Source organism: Equus quagga, chromosome 1 (assembly GCF_021613505.1).
Source record: "Equus quagga isolate Etosha38 chromosome 1, UCLA_HA_Equagga_1.0, whole genome shotgun sequence".
Classification (NCBI taxonomy): Eukaryota; Metazoa; Chordata; class Mammalia; order Perissodactyla; family Equidae; genus Equus; species Equus quagga.
Window position 1 is genome coordinate 69,652,123 of NC_060267.1, and position 21,274 is coordinate 69,673,396.

Genomic DNA, 21,274 nt, shown 5'->3' on the forward strand with positions numbered 1-21,274 from the left:
AAATGTATGTAAATAAAACCTTTAAAAAAGCCGACACAAAATTTCTTGAGGACTCCCAGAGCGTCCTTCAGACTTACGTGGGTTACGTGTCAATACTTAGCATATTAGAAATTATAACTGAGAAAAATTTAAAATACTTTTTATGTATTCGTTTTAAAAATAATAAATGCACTACATGTTAACATAAATAGTGTATTTTTTATTCATGATTTATGTTTCCTTCATCCGCCCCTTCTCCCGGGTCTGGCGCAGCTGCGAGCACGGAGTTGGCGCCGGACCCTTATCAGGAGAAGCAGAGGACAGCCGGGAACTCGCTCGCCCCGCCTACCTGCCAACCGCCCGCGCGCCTGCGGCTCCCAGGCTCGCGGCCCCGCCCCTCGGCGCGCCGGCCCCAGGAGCTAGGGCGCATGCGCAGCCTCCTCCAGGCCGCGCCGGAGGGCGCGCGGCCGCGGTTGCCTCCGCCTCCGCCTCCGCCGCTGTCGGCTCTCGCCGGGAGCCCGTCGTCGCGGCTTCCTGGGCCGCTGTGGTGGCTCGTCGTCATGGAGTCCGAGTGGGAGAGGCTGACCCTTGCCTTTTCTCGCACGTCTATGTTCCCCTTTTTTGACATCGCCCACTACCTGGTGTCGGTGATGGCGATGAAGCGTCAGCCAGGTGAGTGCGGCGCCGGGACTGGCCCCTCGGAGGTCCCCGCTCCGGGCGAGGACGGCGGCGCCGGGTGACCGCCGAGCTGGAGGGGCGCCCAGAGATACAGCTCGTCCGACCCCTCGAGGACAGATGGGGAAACCGAGGCCGGGAGGGAGGTGGTCCGGGTACTCGTCAAAGGAGGCGCGACCTGGGGTCCGCAACGCCGCCTCGGGGGGTGGGGACCTGCCCTGCAGCCACGGGAAGGCCCCCGGGACAGGGGACAGGGAGGCCGGTGCCCGCCAGGATTTGCGCGGTCTCCTGGCGGTGCCGGCGCTTCCTTGGAAAGTAGTTAAGTCACTTGGGAACAGAGGTCCCTGAGACGCGAGTTTGACTCGGGCGCGTGGGGTCGTGAATGGCCGTGGACTGCTGTCCGCTTAGGAAAATTGTATAAACGCTTAAGCAAAATGCCTCCAGGCGACCCACCAGTCTTCCCCTCAACGCCTGTTCTGTCACCTTGCTTCGCACGGTCGACAGAATGATTGTTGAGAAGAGAGTGGCTTCCCGTTTTCCGTCCTGCGGGTGACACTGTGCAAGAGTCGTGGGGCAGTTTCACTCTCTGGTTGGGGGTCTAGTCGTATACAGCGTCGTGGGTTCTTTTACGTATGCGATCAACCAGCAAGACTTGTATTTCCCGTTCAAGATATGTTTGCGCTATATTGCTTTACTTTTGCAGTTCTTTTCCCCGCCTGTAGTTTTATGGGTCTCCTCTTTCTCGGAAGTCAGGCATTTTCTTTGTCTACTTTCTGTGTGTTCGTGCTGCCTTTAATCCGCCTGGTCCTGCGCAGAGCTAATGAGTGAGGGCTGGAGGATGCTGCCGTACCTCTATGGACTACTGGTCTTTTAAACCCTTGGCCCTCAGAAATATTTTTCGTTTACATTGCAAGTTTGTAAGTCAGTCTCAATTATTGTTTGGTAGAAGTTTTGACCTGGATAAGGAGAATATTATTGTATTAAATCAGGACAGGTAATCTGCATAACATGCAGCTTCCTTGATTTGAAAACAAGTATATTTTATTATTATGCCATATTCAGTATTTGATTTTCTTGTATAGGCTCAATCAGATGTTCTCAAAGTGTGATCCAGGAACCCCGGGGTTCCTGACACTTGCAGGTCAAAATTGTTTTCATAATAATGTGCAGAGGTTGTTTGTCTTTTTCACACTCGTTTTCTCACAAGTGTGTGGTGGAGTTTTCCAGAGGCTACGTGACCTGCGATACTGTAACAGATTGAATGCAGAAGCAGATATGAGAATCCAGCGGTTTTCTGTTTGAAGCCAGATGTTAAAGAGATTTGCTAAAATAGAAAAGTGTGACTTTTCTCACTAAGTGTTTTTTGCTTGGGAAAATTAACTATTTTTCATAAAAATACGTTGTTTTTGTTAACATTTAGTGCATTTATTATTTTTTTATTGAGGTTATGATATTTTACAACATTGTGAAATTTCAGTTGCATTATTATTTGTCAGTCACTGTATAGGTGCACCTCTTCACCTTTTGTGCCCAACCCCCAACTCCCTTTCCTCCTGGTAACTACTAAATAGTTCTCTTTGTCTGTGTGTTTATGTTCCACATATGAGTGAAATCGTACGGTATTTGTCGTTATCTGATTTATTTTGCTTAACATAATACCCTCAAGATCCATCCATGTTCTTGTGAATGGGATGATTTTGTCATTTTTTTATGGCTGAGTAGTATTCCATTGTATATATATACCACATCTTCTTTATCCAGTCATCAGTCTGTGGGCGCTTAGGTTGCTTCCACGTCTTGGCTATTGTGAATAATGCTGCAATGAACACAGGGGTGCGTAAGTCTCTTTGAATTGCTGATTTCAAGTTGTTTGGGTAGATACGCAGTAGTAGGATAGCTGGGTCATATGTTATTTCTATTTTTACTTTTTTGAGAAATCGCCATACTGTTTTCCATAGTGGCTGAACCAGTTTGCATTCCCGCCAGCTGTGTATGAGGGTTCCTTTTTCTCTACAACCTCTCCAACGCTTATTTTTTGTCTTGGTGATTATAGCCATTCTAACGGGTGTAAGGTGGTATCTTAGGGTAGTTTTGATTTGCATTTCCCTGATGATCAGTGATGTTGAACATCTTTTCATGTGCCTCTTGGCCATCTGTATATCTTCTTTGGAAAAATGTCTGTTCATATCCTCTGCCCATTTTTTGATCAGGTTGTTTGATTTTTTTGTTGTTGAGATGTATGAGTTCTTTATATACTATGGAGATTAACCCGTTGTTGGATATATGGTTTGCAAATATTTTTTCCCAGTTGATAGGTTGTCTTTTCGTTTCCGTCCTGGTTTCCCTTGCCTTGTAAAGCTCTTTAGTCTGATAAAGTCCCACTTGTTATTTTTTCTTTTGTTTCCTTTGTCCGAGAAGACATAGTGTCTGAAAATATCCTTTTAAGACTGATGTCAGAGTATACTTCCTATATTTTCTTTTAGAAGTTTTATTGTTTCAGGTCTTACCTTCAAGTCTTTGATCCATTTTGAGTTTATTTTTGTGAATGGTGTAAGAGAATGGTCTACTTTCCTTCTTTTACATGTGGCTGTCCAGTTTTCCCAACACCGTTTACTGAAGAGACTTTCCTTTCTCCATTGTATGTTCTTGGCTCCTTTTTTGAAGGTTAACTGTCCGTAGATGTGTGGTTTTATTTCTGGGCTTTCAATTCTGTTTACGTTGATCTGTGTGCCTGTTTTTGTACCAGTCCCATGCTGTTTTGATTACTGTAGCTTTGTAGTATGTTTTGAAATCAGGGATTGTGATGCCTCCAGCTTTGTTCTTTTTTCTCAGGATTGCTTTGGCTATTTGGGGCCTTTTGTTGTTCCATATAAATTTTAGGATTCTTTCTTCCAGTTCTGTGAAGGATGTCATTGGGATTCTGATTAGGATTGCATTGAATCTGTCAATTTCTTTCAGCAAAGTCTTGTAGTCTTTCATTGTATTGGTCTTTCTCTTCCTTGGTTAAATTTATTTCAAGATATTTTATTCCTTTTATTGTGATTGTGCATGGGATTGTGTTCATGAGTTCTCTTTCCGTTAGTTTGTTTATTAGAGTAGAGAAAAGGAGCTGAATTTTGTAAGTTGATTTTGTACTCTGCAACTTTGCTGTAATCGTTGATCATTTCTGATTGCTTTCTGAGCATTTATTGTTTTTAAAATGAATACATAAATAACTTTTAAAGTTTTCTCAGTTATGATTTCTAACATGCTAAGTATTGATACATGTAACCCATAGAAACAAAAACTCTTCAGAGTCATGAATTTTTTTTAAGTCGAGCTTTTTAAAGGTTTAATTTACATGCATACATTATATTCACCCTTTTCAAATATAAAGTTCTGTGAGTTTGAACAAACACATACAGTCATGTAACTACCACCACAATCAAGATATAGAACAATTTCATCACCCACCCCGTATTCCCTCTTGCCTCTTTGTAGACAGCCCTCCCCCAGCCCCTAGCTCACTAATTTTTAGGGATGCAGAGGAGTCCTGAGACCAAAATATTTGAGAACCACTGAACTAATTGAATGCTAATACACATGGTGTGAAAAATATTTTACATTCCAGTACCAGTACTTGTAAATAGGTAAAAATGATAGAATTTACATGAAAGAGTGTACCTATTTAAGCTTTTACCACAAGTGTGTTAGACTCCCTGTTTCCTTTGACAGTATTGGCTGTTATTGGTCTTAAATATCTTGTCATTCTAATAATCAGAAAACATAGTTTTCATTTGCATCTGTCATGGTTACTAAGGAGTTTGTGCTTAAGTTTATTGGCCATTTGTACATTTGTGTTTTTACTCCTATAAATCTGTTGAGTTGATCATATTGTTTTTCCTATTTAAAATGTAATACATTTTTAAAAACGATGAATCATCCTTGTATTCTTGGAATAAGCTCTACTTGTTTGATGTATTATTTTAAATCATTAGGGATTTTGATTTGCCAATACTGTTACCTGCCACATACATACATTCTTTACCTGCCACACAAGAGGGGCCAAATAAAACTGGAACACCAGGCTTATGTCAAGGAAGGGGTTTTCTGTTTTGGGTGATATCACCTGGGAGACGAGAGTGAGCCCTCAAATTCGTCTCATCTCCCTGAAAGATGGGAGGCCAGGGGTTTTAAATCTTACAAGGAATGTGGCTGCTTGGAGGGAGAGGGGAGCCTGTTGCCTTGCTAGCTGGCGTTTTCCTGCCAGCCTGCATTTGGCCTTGTGAGGCTGCTTTCAGGGAGGAGAATAGCAAGATACGGGAATCCGGAGGTGGATGTCCTGGGTTTTCTGCCTCCATGGTGGATGGTGGATTCTGGTGCCAGGAAGCCGAGGAGTAAGTAGGGAAAGGGGGTGAGTGTTTTGATTTTAACCCCATATATGCTGGGTTTAATGTAGGGGAACTGATATCAGGGCTGATATCAAGACTTTATATACATTTTTACCTAATTGGCAACTTTTCTGTGCCCCCCCAGTGACTGATTCTCTGAAACTCAGATGTGTAGTACAATAAAACTGCAATTCATCTATGTACTGTGACCAGGGTTCTTGTCTTTTCCTTTCAAACATGTTACTCCTTGAGACTCTGACTTTTGGAATGTACTCTACCACTGTCAATACCTCATTCCTGCTCTCCCACCACTTATGTCTTGTGATTTGTGGTCTTTGTCTAGATCCTAAAACATGCCAGTGGAGGCAAGAGGGTGAAGGAAATTGATTCTGTCTTTGGTCTGGATAAAGATAGCATCCCTTTTTTGTTTGGTTTAGGTTGTAAGCCTTCAAATCTCAGGAAAGATGATGGTCTGCCCTATCCCTTCCCTTTTCCATGTGACTTGTTTTTCTTAAGCAAAGGCATCAGGGTATTTAATAAGTTGGATTGTTTTTTATTTCTTAGTTTACCTCCATTTGTCTTATAATAAGCTTTAGTTTCTCCAGAACCCTGACATCTGATTATCTATAGTTTTTAGTTTTGGCTAGTAATGCAGGGTTTTTCCCCTTCTTTCTTGGGCATTTTGTTAGGAAATTGGAAAATGCTGCTTTCAGAGCTGTTAGAAACCATTTTAGCAGAAAATTTACATCATCAATTTTAATCTCTCTTATCTTAACATTTTAAATCAGTCTGCTCTGTCTCTTTTCTATTTAAATCTTTGTTAAGATAAACACATTTCTTCAATCCTACATTCATATCCAATTGTTTTTTTCTGGAAAACTTTCTGAAAATTTAATCTACAATTATTTCTACTTGATTTTTATACACAAAATCTGTTATTTTGCTCTTAATTCTCCCACCACTATCTTGCTAACCTCTCTCAAATCACGTGTAGTTCAATTAATAAAATATTCATTGACACTCTATTGCGTATGTTGAGGATACCAAGATGAAAGATACTGTTACAGCCCTAAGGAAACTCAACTGTGCTGTTTTTTGTTTGTTTTGGTAGTGTCACATCAGGTTGCACTACCTTTCCTGCACAATAATAATATTCATTCGTTTCAGATTTCAGATACATGCATCAGTATCTTAATTCTGATCCTCACAAATCCTTTTAAGGTAGGTATTATTGAACTCATTTTACAGATCAGGAATAGTCTTACAGGAATAAAATAACCTTTGTTAAGTCACATAGTTTCATAAATTATGGGGCAAGTTCTTGGATTAATTGCAAAGTTCTCAACTATTCTGTGCTCTCTCTTTGTAGGTCCATTTAATGTTCCTAGTTTCTCAGTGTTTAGTAATTTTTCAATAAGTTGTCATTTGACATGGTTATTTTCCCTCATGATTTCTGTCTTTTCCATATCACCAATCAGTTTCTCCTTTGCTTTCAGGAATTAAATCCAGCAATAAAGTTTGTCATATTCCTTCCTCTAATTTGTGGGAGATGAAAGGATTAGTAAGTCAGGAATTTATCAGTTCTGGGGATTCTGGAAAGGTGGCAGCATAGTTTTGCTGTCTTTCTGAATCCCCACATAAAAACATATGGAAAAGTAAAAAATTATAAATGTACAGCTCAATACATTTTCAGAATGAATACATCTATGTAATCGACATCTGGATAAAAATAGAACATTCATGATACCCCAAAAGCCCCCTATGTTATATGATGCTTTAAAAATCCAGAACAGGTTCTGCCCAGTGTGGGATGGAAAAGATATCTCAGAAATGACAATCTGTAATTTACTACTGTGAGTTTAGGGAATCTTATTTAAATATCTTATGTGTGTGTGTGTGTGTGTGTGTGTGTGTGTGTGTGTGTGTATATATAAAAATAAATAAATATATATATAAATTTTTTCTCCCCAAAGTCCCACTAAATAGTTGTGTATTCTGGTTGTAAGTCCTTCTAGTTCTTCTATGTGAGTCGCTGCAACAGCATGGCTACTGACAGATGAGTGGTGTGGTTCTGCAGCCAGAACTGAACCTGGGCCACTGAAGCAGAGTATGCTGAACTTTAACCATCAGTGCTGGTTCTAATATTTTTTTAAGTGAAAGGAAAGTTAGAATATTGAGTGGCTTGACGTAAAATATTGGTCAGGGAGCGTAGTGTGAGAGAAAGAGCTCATAAAGTCAGGAGACCAGTGTTTAGTTCAAACTCTACCACTGCCTGGGTGGTTTAGGATAAGAACTTAAATCTCAATATTTTATTTGTGCAGGAAGTGAGCTGGATTAGAACTCCAGCTGAGCAGTGTCCCCTCCTCAGGAGTCTCAGTTTTGGCTCTAAAGAGCTTTTCCTCCAAGCTTCTAAGTTTAAATAATTTCAGCCTATCTTTTGTTCCTCCAGCTGTGGTAATTGCTTTCTGCAGTTGATACCTCTGTGATAGCATAGTATTTACTTTTTACCTTTTCAACAATTAACAGTTTTATACCTACTTACTTCTCTATATTAAATTCTCTCTGTTAAAATAATTATGTATTTTCTGTTACCTGACAACTCTGACTGGTACAGAAACCAACAAGTGGGGTTTAATTTCTCTTTCTAGTTTGCATGTGTCATATTAAGATAGCTAAAGTTCTGGCTACTTCCTGCCCATAGATCCTGTCAGTATAATGTCTCCAGTGTAGTGGGCCAGTGTGATCTTGTGTGGACTCAGTAGGATCAAAATCTTTGTGGCCTTTTTGGAGAGCAGGAGAATTGACATAGATCTGAGGCAAGACGGTGATAGTATACTGTTAACCTTGCCAAGTACGATCAAAGTGTTTCTGGGATTCTTTGCAAATTAATATGGAGAAAAAAGCATTTGCTTACCAAGTTACAGGGGTTCTGTTGATTTGTTCCAGTAAAAATATGGTGTCTTCAATACCAGCTGCAATTGGAATCATTACCAGTCTGCATTTATGATAACCCACAGTCTCCAAGATCCATCTGCCTATGTATAGACCAAACAGGAAAGTTAAATGGGATGTGATAACCATCACCACCTTTTCATCTTTCGTGTTTTTGGTTATGGCACCCGTTTCTGTGGTATTGCATTTTAAAAATGTCTTAGTGAGGAGAAGAAACTCTAGGGGCTTCTACTTGACCATTCCTACCAGAATGACCCTTACTTCATGGATCAGAGAATCAAAATGGGGATTGTGCCAGTCGTCAGAAGTGTCTGTTCTAGTTATACGTTAAGGAACTGGGGAAATAACCACAGAGTGGGTCTTAGATTTACTTGGCCCACTGTGATTCAAACTTGATCCAAAGCTCCCTGAATTATGTCACAGATAATCTCTAAGCCTCTGTTGCCTACATGATTATTTTTTAATAATTTTGATGAAAAAGCATACTTGAGGCATATAAGATAGATATGTTGTTAATTTTTCTCTTTTTCTTTTTAAGGAGATAAATCTATAAGGGGAAATACTAGGGCAAAGTTTTACTAATACAGTCGCGTGCTGCGTAATGACACTTAGGTCAACGACAGACTGCATATACGATGGTGGTCCCATAGGATTAGTACCACATAGCCTAGGTGTGTGGTAGTCTATACCATCTAGATTTTGGTAAGTACACTCTGTGATGTTTGCACAACAACAAAATTGCCTAACGACACATTTCTCAGAACGTATCCCCATGGTTAATGACACATGACTGTGTGGGATTTAAAAATACTTTAACTTTTAGAAGGCTAGAACATTCCTCTGCTGCTTTCTGGAAGTCATATCTACTGCCAGCAAGCTGAATGTTAACTGTTTTGAAAATAGCTACAGTGTAACTAGTTCTTAAAAATAGGGACACACTGCAGAACTAAAATAGACTAAGTGCATCAAAATAAAGAAGTCATGTATGCAGTACATCAAAAGATATCTTTCCAACCTTTGTTATAACCAAGTCAACGCAACTATTTGAAACATCGTTTAATGACTCATTTTGGCCAGAGTGTGAAATTATTCTTATTTTTTTTTCCAGTAATTTTATTGAGATCATAATGGTTTGTAACGTTGCATAATTTTAGGTGTACATTATTATTTATCAGTTTCTTAATAGACTTCATTATGCTCACCACTAGTAGTCTAAATTTTATCCATCACTGTACATATGTGCTCCTTTAGCCTTTTCACCCGCCTCAACCCCTTCCCCTCTAGAGACTACTAATCTGTTCTCTTTATCCATGTGTTTGTTATCTTCCACATATGAGTGAAATCATGCAGTGTACGTCTTTCTATGTCTTGCTTATTTTGCTTAACATAATATCCGTAAGGTCCCTCCATGTTGTTGCAAATGGGATGATTTTGTCTTTTCTTATGGCTGAGTAGTATTCCATTGTATATATATATATATACCACATCTTCTTTATCCATTCATCCATAGAAAGGCACTAAGGTTGCTTCCATGTCTTGGCTATTGTGAATAATGCTGCAGTGATCATAGGGGTGCATAAATCTCTTTGGATCATTGATTTCAAGTTCTTTTGATAAATACCCAGTAGTGGGATAGCTGGATTATATGCTATTTATATTTTTAATTTTTTAAGAAATCTCCATACTGTTTTCCATAGTGGCTGCACCAGTTTGCATTTCCATCAGCAGTGTATGAGGGTTCCTTTTTCTCCACATCCTCTCCAACTTTTGTTGTTTTTTGTCTTAGTAATTATAGCCATTCCGACCCGTATAAGGTGATATCTTACAGTTTTGATTGGTATTTCCCTAATAATTAGTGATGTTGAACATTCTTTCACGTGTCTCTTGGCCATCTGTATATCTTCTTTGGAAAAGTGTCTGTTCATATCCTCTGCCCATTTTTCAATCAGGTTGTTTTTTTGTTGTTGAGTTTTTTATATATTTTGGAGATGAACCCCTTGTGGGATAAATGATTTGCAAATATTTTCTCCCAGTTGGTGGGTTGTCTTTTCATTCTGTCCATGGTTTCCTTTGTTTTGCAGAAGCTTTTTAGTCTGATGTAGTCCCATTTGTTAGCTTTTACTTTTGATTCTTTTGCCTGAATAGAAATGGTATTTGAAAAATCCTGCTAAGACCAATGTCAAATAGTGTACTGCCTATATTTTCTTCTAGGAGTTTTATGGTTTCGGGTCTTACATTCAAATCTTTAGTCTATTTTGAGTTTATTTTTGATTATGGTGAAAAATAATGGTCTACTTTCATTCTTTTGCATGTGGTTGTCCAGTTTTCATAACGCCATTTGTTGAAGAGACTTTCCTTTCTCCATTGTATGTTCTTGGCTCCTTTGTTGAAGGTAACTGTCCATAGATGTGTGGTCTTATTTCTGGGATTTCAATTCTATTCCAGTGATCTGTGTGTTTGTTTTTGTGCTAGTACCATGCTGTTTTTTTAAAGATTTTATTTTTTTCCTTTTTCTCCCCGAAGCCCCCTGGTACAGAGTTGTGTATTCTGAGTTGTGGGTCCTTCTAGTTGTGGCATGTGGGGTGCCACCTCAGCATGGCCTGACGTGTGGTGCCATGTCTGCACCCAGGATTTGAACTGGCGAAACCCTGGGCCACGACAGCGGAGCGCGCGAACTTAACCACTCAGCCATGGGGCCGACCCCCATGCTGTTCTGATTACTATAGCTTTGTAATATATTTTGAAGTCAGGGATTGTGATGTCTCCAGCTTTGTTCTTTTTTATCAGGATTGCTTTGGCTATTTGGGGCCTTCTGTTGTTCCATATAAATTTTGGAATTCTTTCTTCTATTTCTATGAAGCATGTCATTGGGATTCTGATTAGGATTGCATTGAATCTGTAGCTTGCTTTAGGTAGTATGGACATTTTAACTATGTTTATTCTTCCGACCCATGAGCATGGAATATCTTTCCATTTCTTTATATTGTCTTAAATTTCTTTCAATAATGTCTTACAGTTTCCAGTGTATAGATCTTTCACTTCTTTGGTTAAGTTTATTCCTCGATATTTTATTCTTTTTGTTGCGATTGTAAATAGGATTGTATTCTTGATTTCCTTTTCTGCCATTTCATTATTAGTGTATAGAAATGGAACTAATTTCTTAAAATTGGTCTTGTACCCTGCAATTTTGCTGTAGTTTTTGGTTATTTCTAATAGTTTTCTGATGGATTCTTTAGGGTTTTCTATATATAGAATCATATGTCACCAACAGCAAGAGTTTCACTTCTTCCTTTCCAATTTGGATTCCTTTTCTTTCTTTTTCTTACCTAATTGCTCTGGCCAGATGGCCAGAACCTACAGTACTATGTTGAATAGGAAGGGTAAGAGTGGGCACTGTTGTCTTGTCCCTGTTCTCAGAGGGATGGCTTTCAGTTTTTCACCATTAAGTATGTTGTTGGCTGTGGGTTTGTCATATATCGCCTTTACTATGTTAAGGTACTTTCCTTCTATACCTATTTTGTTAAGAGAGTTTTAATGATAAATTGATGTTGGATCTTGTCAAATGCTTTCTCTGCTTCTGTTGAGATGATCATGTAATTCTTATTCCTCATTTTGTTAATGTGGTGTATCACATTGATTGATTTGTGGATGTTGAACCGTCTCTGTGTCCCTTGTGTAAATCCCACTTTATCATGGTGTATAATCCTTTTAATGTATTGCTGTATTTGGTTTGCCGATATTTTGTTGAGCATTTTTGCATCTATGTTCATCAGTGATATTCGCCTATAATTTTCCTTCTTTGTGTTGTCCTTGTCTGGTTTTGGTATCAGGGTAATGTTGGCCTCATAGTATGATTTAGGAAGCATTCCATATTCTTCAATTTTTTGGAATAGTTTGAAAAGGGTAGATATTAAATCTTCTTTGAATGTTTTGTAGAATTCTCCAGAGAAGTCATCTGGTCCTGGACTTATGTTTTTTGGGAGGTTTTTGATTACTGTTTCAATCTCTTTACTTGTGATTGTTCTATTCAGATTCTCTATTTCTTCATGATTCAGTTTTGGGAGGTTGTATGAGTCTAAAAATTTATCCATTTTTTCTAGATTGTCCAATTTATGGGCATATAGTTTTTCATAGTATTCTTTTATAATCCTTTGTATTTTTGCAGTATCTGTTGTAATTTCTCCTCTTTCATTTTTAATTTTATTTATTTGAGCCTTCTCTCTTTTTTTCTTGGTGAGTCTGGCTAAGAGTTTGTCAGTTTTGTTTATCTTTTCAAAGAACCAGCTCTTAGTTTTGTGAATCCTTTCTTCTGTTTTTTAGTTTCTATTTCATTTATTTCTGCTCTGATTTTTATTTCCCTCCTTCTGTTGACTTTGGCTTTTGTTCTTCTTTTTCTAGTTTAGTTAGGTGCAGTTTAAGATTACTTACTTGATGTTTTTGTTGTTGGGGTGGCCTGTATTTCTGTGAATTTCCCTCTTATGACCACTCTTGCTGTGTCCCATAAGAGTTGTTATGTTGTGTTTTCATTTTCATTTATCTCCAGGTATTTTTTAATTTCCTCTTTGATTTCTTCATTGATCCAGTGGTTGTTCAGTAGCATGTTGTTTAGTCTCCTCATATTTCTGACTTTCCCAGTGTTTTTCTTGTAGTTGATTTCTAGTTTCATAGCATTGTGGTTGGAAAAGATGATTGAGATGTTTTTAATCTTCTTAAATTTATTGAGGCTTGTCTTGTTTCCCAACATATGGTCTATCTTCGAGAATGATCCATGTGCACTTGAGAAGAATGCGTATTCTGCTGTCTTTGGATGGAATGTTCTCTGTATATCTATTAAGTCCATCTGATCAGGTGTTTCATTTAAATCTACTATTTCCTTGTTGACTTCTTCTGGATGGTCTGTCCATTGATGTAAGTGGGATGTTGAGATCCCCTACTATTATTGTGTTGTTGTTAATTTCTCCCTTTAGGTCTGTTAATAATTGCTTTATGTACTTTGCTGCTTGTGTATTAGGTGCATATATTAATAAATGTTATGTCCTCTTGGTAGAATGTTCCTTTTATCAATAATTACATACTGCTCCTCTTTGTCTCTCATTGTCTTTTTTTAACTTGAAGTCTATTTTGTCTGATATACGTATATGGCAACACCTGCTTTCTTTTGTTTGCCATTAACTTGGAATATTGTCTTCCATCTCTTCACTGTGAGCCTGTTTTTGTCTTTAGAGCTGAGATGTGTTTCCTGGAGGCAGAATATTGTTGGATCTTTTTAAAAATCCATCCAGCTACTGTGTGTCTTTTGATTGGAGAATTAAATCCATTCACATTTAGAGTGATTATTGATATATGAGAGCTTAATACTGCCATTTTATCTGTTGTTTTCTGTTTTTTCTGTTTTCAGTGTTTCTCTTCCTTTGTACTTCTGACTGCCATTTCATATTGGTGGTTTTCTGATGAGATTTTCTCTCTTTTTGTGAATTGTGTCTCTGCTCTAATTTGTTGTTTAGTGGTTATGTGGGGTTTGTATAAAAGATCTCATGGATAAAATAGTCCATTTTCTCATAGCCTCTTATTCTGTTAACCTCAGCAAGTTCCATCCCTTTCCTCTTCCCCTTCTGAGTTCCTGCTGTTACAAATTATTGTGTCTAATGTTGTGAGTTTGTGACTAAGTCGAAGTGTCTATAGTCACTTTTGATGCTTTCTTTCCATTTGTGTTTTAAGTTATAATTATTTACCTCCCTATTCTGATAGAGAGCTGTGCTTTTCTGATTATGTCTGTCTATTTATTTCCTTGCTGAAAGCTTTGTAGACCTTTGCCTTTTTCTTTCCGTTGTGAGGGCATCTTTAATTATTTCTTTTAGGGGAGGTCTTGTGGCAATGAACCCCTTAGCTTTTGTTTATCTGGGAAAGCTTTTATTTCTCCATTGCATCTGAAGAAAAGTTTCACTGGATAGAGTATTCTTGGCCGAAAGTTTTTGTCTTTCAGTATTTTGAATATATTATTCTGTTTTCTCCTAGTCCATAGAGTTTCTGCCAAGGAGTCTGCTGAAAGCCTGATAAGCTGTCCTTTGTAGGTTATTTTCCTCTGCCTTGCTGCCCTTAATATTTTTTCTTTGTCCTTGGCTTTTGCTAGTTTTACTATTACATGCCTTGGAGAAGGTCTTTTAGGATTCATGTAATTAGGCCTTCTATTAGCTTTGTGTATTTGTAAATCTGGTTCCTTCCCCAGGTTTGTGAAGTCCTCGGCTATTATTTCTTTGAATGAGCTTTCTGCTCCTTTCCGCCTCTCTTCTCCTTTTGTAATACCTACAATCCCTAGCTTGCTTTTCCTAGTTGAGTCAGATATTTCTCAAAGAATTCCTTCATTTAAAAAAAATTTTAGTTCTTCTCCTTCTTCACTTCTAGAATGGCTGTATTTTTGTCTTCTAAATCACTAATTCTTTCATCTATAACATTAGCTCTATTTCTTAAGGACTTTAGATTATTTTTTATTTCATTAATTGTGGTTTTCCTATCCACAGTTTCTGCTTGATTTTTTTTATAGTTTCAACCTCTTTGGTGAAGAGATTAATTTTATTCCTGAGCTCATTGAACTCTCTTTCTGTGTTCTCTTGTAAGTTGTTGGGTTTCTTTATGACAGCTGTTTTGTGTTCTCTGTCATTTAGGTTGTAAATTTCTGTGCCTTCAGGGTTGGTTTCTGGAGAATTGTCATGTTCCTTCTGGTCTGAATTGTTGCTGCAGTTTCTCATGGTGTTTGATGAACTAATCTTTTGTCAGGGTTTTTGTGGCAGTATTAGTTCACAGATTACATCTTCTACCACTAAGAGGAAGCAGGAGCAGAGTTTCTGCTCCCCCCCGTCTGCTGGAAGCTATTGGGGTACTGTTGGCACTTGTGCTGCCCTGGGAAGCTCAGTGGCTTGTATGGACTGTGCTTGGAGAGCAGGGCTTCCTCCTGAGACCGAGATTGGGCCACTCCTTGGGGCTGCAGGGGCACAGTGCACTCCCCCCACCCCCTGCCAGGAAAGTGATCATGAGCGAGCTAAGGGCTGCTGCCACCTCTTCCTATGGTTGCCCCACACATGTTCCCACTTTTGGGGTGCTCCTGCCAGGCTGGAAAGCTTTCCTATGTGTGCATAGGGCACTGGGGGAGGGCAGGGAGTGCTCACCTATGTCCACTACTTCCTGGAGGGCCAGTCTATGCACCCTCAGATGTAGAGCTGTGTGTGTCTCTCAGGCATCCTGTCGTGCTGTGTGGGCTTCCTCCATTGGTCAATGAATGTCCATTTAGTTGTAGTTCAAAAGGGAGAGAGACAAAGGGAACAGCTCACTCTGCCATGTTGCTGATGTCACTCTCCTGGAATTATTTTGTAGACGGGATTTTAAGTGAATTTGTGGGGGTAGAATGTGACTTTATTTTTTAGTCTTCATTTCATAGTGAAAATATTTTGATGTTAAAGTACTTTAAACATCTTATACTTTGAATTAGATTTAGGTCTCAATGCAGCAAATTTTGCTAAGGGTTTTGGGGAAAATCTATCAATAGCACATCACAAACATCTTAACTCTAGGTAGTATAGAGAATATTTTTTTCTCTTTTAAATCTTAGTATATTAAAAATAAAATAATGTATCCTAATTTATGACACAACTTTTTCTCTAGCTAAAAGGAATACATCTTTGTTTTAAAATTGAAAAGAAATTAAAGATGTATTAGCTATTTTTTCCAACTAAAAGTTATTTACATTCCCTAAAGATATACCAGCTGTTTCTGGTTAACTTTATATATTTTCATAGTTTAACTTCACATTAAACTAATTCTGCTACTAGCGTGATTCATACAAAGGAACATAACACCCAAAAGAACTTTGTCATAAGATTGCCTCATAAAGTAAACTGTATTACCATCGTGTGTGTACTGAAAAGAGCTTTATAGAAAGGCATATTTGAGTTATAGAAGTTCTTCTGACTGACATAATTTTGAAAATTAAGTGAAAAGACTTATGTAAGGGAGATCCTCCCTTTAACTCTGTTCTTTTTTTTGGTCTAATAAAATCTTAGTTTTATTGATTTAAGACTGTTGGAGTTATGAGTGCTTTTTCAGTACCATATGTGGTGTTCTCATCCTAGCATTGCAATGAGAACTCAAAAGAATTATATCTTGGGCTCAGAGAATTGAGTCAGAAGCAGCCCAGGGGTTGCACTTTGCCTGTTTATTTTCCCTGCTGTTAGTCATCAATCCATTCAGCAGATAAATCAACAGTGTCTACCGTGTATAGTGTGTGCTGTGTGTTTTTATGTGTATTCTCTCATTTTAAATCCTTATCTGTTATATAATTCCCATTTTATGAAAGTTGAAATTTAAGTCAAGATAAGTTAAGGTCCTCCGAAGAGGTCACAAAACTGGTATGCAATCACAACTGCCTCTCTGACTCACTGCAATACTAAGGAAAATTAGTGGAAAAAAAACTTGTAATACTTATGGGGCCGGCCCGGTGGTGCAGTGGTTAAGTTCACACGCTCTGCTTCCCAGTGGCCCGGGGTTCACTGGTTTGGATCCTGGGTGTGGACATGGCACCACTTGGCATGCCATGCTGTGGTAGGCGTCCCACATATAAAGTAGAGGAAGATGGGCACGGATGTTACCTCAGGGCCAGGCTTCCTCAGCAAAAGGAGGAGGACTGGCAGTAGTTAGCTCAGGGCTAATCTTCCTCAAAAAAAAAAACAAAACAAAACTTGTAATACATAAACTCCTGAAATATTGTACATGTATTTTTCTGTGATACAATAAACATTTATAGAGCACCCACTTTATGCCAAAGTCTCTTCAAGTCTCAAGGGGTAACAATCTTATAATGGAGCTAATACTTGTGAACAAAATCTAGAATGTGATATGTCTTAAGAGGAAAGAATAAGACAATGAGAAAGTTGAGAGAAAAGGAAAGTTATTTTGACAGACTTAATTAGAAATGAATATTTCGTGAGTTAGTAATTTGTGTGAAACGATTTAGTAAATTTGATTTGAATTGTTTTAGTGGTCAAGGAAAACCTGGATATATTTGAATTTGGCTAAGCCAGTGAGTGGTGAGTGTCAGATGGATGAAAGCCTTGTAGGACATTTGGTCCTGTATGAAATGTCCAGGAGTTTTACCGAATGGTTTTGGACAGGACCAAATATGAAGGACCTTTTGACATGGACCAAATGTCTTATGGATGTTTTGGACAGGACCAAATGTTAAGGACCTTTTGGTATGGATCAGATGTCTTATGGATGTTTTGAATAGGACCAAATGTCTGCTAATCAGATGAAAATAACTCTAAATCTTCCATTAGAACAGTACTAAGGAATATAGAGGATAGAGACATGAGCCAGTATTCCTGTATTGTATATTTATCAGAAGTAATCAGTTACCTAGGAATGTGTCTTCATAGTGACTGCTGTGATGGATGCATTATAGCTCTTATATGGTTAGAGCTCCCTCCCATTTGCAGACTGTGTCCCCAGAGCTAACCAGGGCATGCCTGTGAGAGAGAGACACACACACGCAAACACACATGGAGTGGGGTTGGGGGAGAGAAAAGACAAGGGGCAAAAGGAGTGTGTATGTGTAAATAAGCATAGAAAAAAATATGAAAGTGTCACTCCTCAGGAGAGGAGTGTGATTGAATGGTAGAAGTAGAGAGGAAAAAGTAATTTTGCTTTTTATTTCTATTTTCTTCTGTAGTCATAGTGATAGCTAATATTTATTGCTTATTATGTGCCAGGCATTTATTCTGAGTGCTTTAAATGTACCCACCTGTAGTCAGTCCTTGCAGGCCTACCTTGCTATGAGGTAGGATATTTTTTCCCTGTTCCTCTTTTATCTGTGTATCTAGATCTGTATGCATATCTCTGTCCGTATATCTATATCTATATCTTTATCTATTTTAAAGATGTAGGAAAGCAAAGTGCTGGAGCCAGGATTTATACCTGGGCAATTAAGCTCTACAGTCCACACTATTAAGCACTCTACGTTGCCTTTCAACATGAGGATGGCTCATTATGGCAGCTAGTGTCCACTGACCAAAAAAAGATCATACTCATTAACTGCGCTGACTGACCAGTGTTATAATCAATCACCTGTATGGGGTACATCGTATGGGGCAATAGTGAACAGAGCCTATACACATACTTAGATAGATAACAATATATGTGTGCTAGAGACATAGTGGTGTCGCATCTTACATAGAGATTTGGCTCTAAAGACTATGACCATGTATCATCAAAATAACTTGAAAATTCTTAGATTTAGGGGAAGATGCTACACTGGAGATTGACATCCTTTCTTTTAGTAAGTTTCTCATAACTAATTTTTCTTCCAGATTGGAACAGGTCACCATTTCTTGAGTTATCACCAGATGCTTATCATTAAACCTTGGCATCACTTCACTTGACAGGATGTGTACACCACAGAAAATTCACGTCTGCCAACTCATGTTCACTCCTGGGCACATTTTGTTGTGTGGAATGATGGGTTGTGCTATTTAAATTTTTACCTCCTTTTTTTTTTTTCTGAGCACATATAGATGAATTTCCATGTTAATAAAAGTATGATGATGTTACTCTGCTGAACCCCCGCATACATTTGCGTAGTTGTTTTTTTGTTGTTTGTTTTTGCATGAGTGGGCCTCTTCCTAAGAGGTAACAACAGTTAACAGTTTGTTTGTATGTTCGTGCAGACTTTATTTTATGCATTACCTGCATGTGTATGTACCTAGAGAAATATCTAGTTTTCTGTTTTTCCCCTTTAAGTGATTTTTTACTGTACATACTGTTTATATACATATGGTTGCCTTTTTTGTCAGGTCAGTGCATGTAAAGCTGCCACCTGTTTTTGAATAAATGTGTTGTATTCCTCAGATTGGATGTGACCTAATTTGTTAAGATTTTGTTTAATTATACAATTAATAAATGGACATTTTATTTTAAAGAATTTAAATATAGTTAAATAATATGATGAATATAATTAAGTACATTTAAAGCCCCTTTGACCATCTTTCCTAATTCCAGGCTTGTCTCAAGAGATAATAATAGTTAACATTTTGGTGTATTGCAGACCCTTTTCTGTGCATTCCATGTATATGTATGTGCCTATAGAAATGTGTGATCTTTGCATTTTCGCCTGTAATGATTCCATGCTGTAATACTGTTGTCCAACATGATTGTATTTGGTTTTTTGTTTTTACTCAACAGCATGTCTTGGGGCTCTTCCCATGTTGGTATTGATCTACCACATTCTTGAGTTGCTCCTGTATAGTATAAGTGATCATGGTTTGTTTAACTGATCCTCTGATGATGGTCACTTAGATTGTTATCATTTTTTCACAGCATTATAAGCAGCATGGCTTTAATATTTATGGAACTTCTTGGGCACTTGAGTCAATTTTAAATTTAAAATTTTAGTTGATATTGCCAAATTGTTCTTCAAGATGGTTTACCTGTTTATACTTTCACAAGAGTATATGAATTGCTTCACATCTTTGCCAATTTATTAATATAAAAATTTATTAATATTAAGCTGTAGGGTTTTTTTTTTTTTTTGCCAATTAGATGTGTGTGAAATAGCCTCTCGTTTTCCCTTGATCACTGATGAGTTGAGGACTTTCCTTTTTTTGGTATGTTTATTAGTCATTTATAGTTGCTGCTTTGTGACTTGCCGATTTTTCTATTGTGTTGATTGTCTTTTTCTGTTGATTTGTTGGAATTTGCCTTATGTGTATTGAAAAAACATTCTGTCCCAGTCTTTTGTAATATAGAAGTTTTAAATTTTGATGAAGTCAAATTTGAAATCTTCTCCTTCATGGCTTTATTCAGGTTAAGAACTTATCTTTCTGTTCTCAGATTGCTAGATTTTTTTTTTTTTTTTTTAAGATTTTATTTTTTTCCTTTTTCTCCCCAAAGCCCCCTGGTACATAGTTGTATATTCTTCGTTGTGGGTCCTTCTAGTTGTGGCATGTGGGACGCTGCCTCAGCGTGGTTTGATGAGCAGTGCCATGTCCGCGCCCAGGATTCAAACCAACGAAACACTGGGCCGCCTGCAGCGGAGCGCGCGAACTTAACCACTCGGCCACGGGGCCAGCCCCGCTAGATTTTTTTTAAAAATCAATAATGTGAAATTTTTATCAAGTGACCTTTTACTGTCTGACCAAGGGAGTGATCATAATAATTTGTTAGTATAGTGAATGATTTTCATGAATTTCTGAATATTGAACCCTCCTTAAATTCTTTTGGTAAAATCTACTTGGTTATGATTTATTATCCTTTCAAAAAACTACTGATTTCAACTTTTTATTAATATATTTGTGCATTATACTCATAAGTTAGAATTATAGTGTTTCTCTCTTTTTTCCTTCCTCCGTCCCTCTCTTCCTCCCTCCCTCCGTGTCTCTTTCCCTTCCTTCTTTCTCACTGATTCTCTCTTTTTTCCTTTCTTTATAACTTTTGATGTTGGCCTTATGTGTTTCATGGAATGATTTAAATTTTTCTCCTTTGCTAAATTCTATAATGGTTATATAGCATAAAAATGAGTAATCCAAAACAATTTGGTAAATGTTTTCTATGAATTTATCTGAGTCTGGCAGCTTTCTTAGGATAGATCTTTGACTGCCCTGTAGTTTTTTTCCATAGTTATTTGTATGGTCAGATTTCTATCTGTTCTTAAGAGAATTTTGCTAATTTATAGTTTCTTAGAAAACTGTCCATTTCAACTATACCTTCACATTTACTAGGTTAAATACAGGTTATTTTCCTATAATTAAAAAAATCTCTGACTAAAATAATTTCTTTCTAATGTTAGCATTATTTGCATGCCCCCTCCCCTTCTGAAACTTACTGAGCAATGATCTGTTTTATTGGTCCTTTCCAACAACTGCTTTGTGTTGGCTTTATTGATTGCCCATCTCTACCTCCCAATTTTAGCATCTATTTAATTAGTTTCTACTTTTATTTTTATAAATTGCTACTATTTCTCTAGCTGAATTTATTTTTGTGTACTTTTTCCTTTGATAATTTCAAACTTAGAGAAAAGTTGCCAGAGTAGGTCAAGGAACTCCCATATACTCTACCTAGGTTCACCAACTACTTACATTTTGCCCAATTTATTTTTTTTCCCAACTTTATTGAGGTATAATTGCAAAAATGATATGTATTTAAAATATACAGTGTGGTGATTTGATATACATATACATTGTGAAGTGATTACCACAATCAAGTCAGTTAGCGCCTTCATCACCTCACATAGTTACCTTTTTTTGGGGGAGGGAGTG

At 37.8% G+C, this 21,274-nt stretch overlaps 1 protein-coding gene across 1 annotated transcript in view; it reads left to right on the forward strand.

Annotated features, from left to right (window-relative positions):
- The first annotated feature begins 445 nt into the window (after nucleotides 1-445).
- TMEM38B (transmembrane protein 38B) overlaps nucleotides 446-21,274 on the forward strand; it is a 54,106-nt gene continuing 33,277 nt past the window's right edge. Inside the window, exon 1 of the mRNA XM_046640601.1 lies at nucleotides 446-651. Coding sequence (XP_046496557.1) covers nucleotides 540-651 — 112 coding nt within the window. The 5' untranslated portion in view covers nucleotides 446-539. The remainder of the gene's footprint in view (nucleotides 652-21,274) is intronic.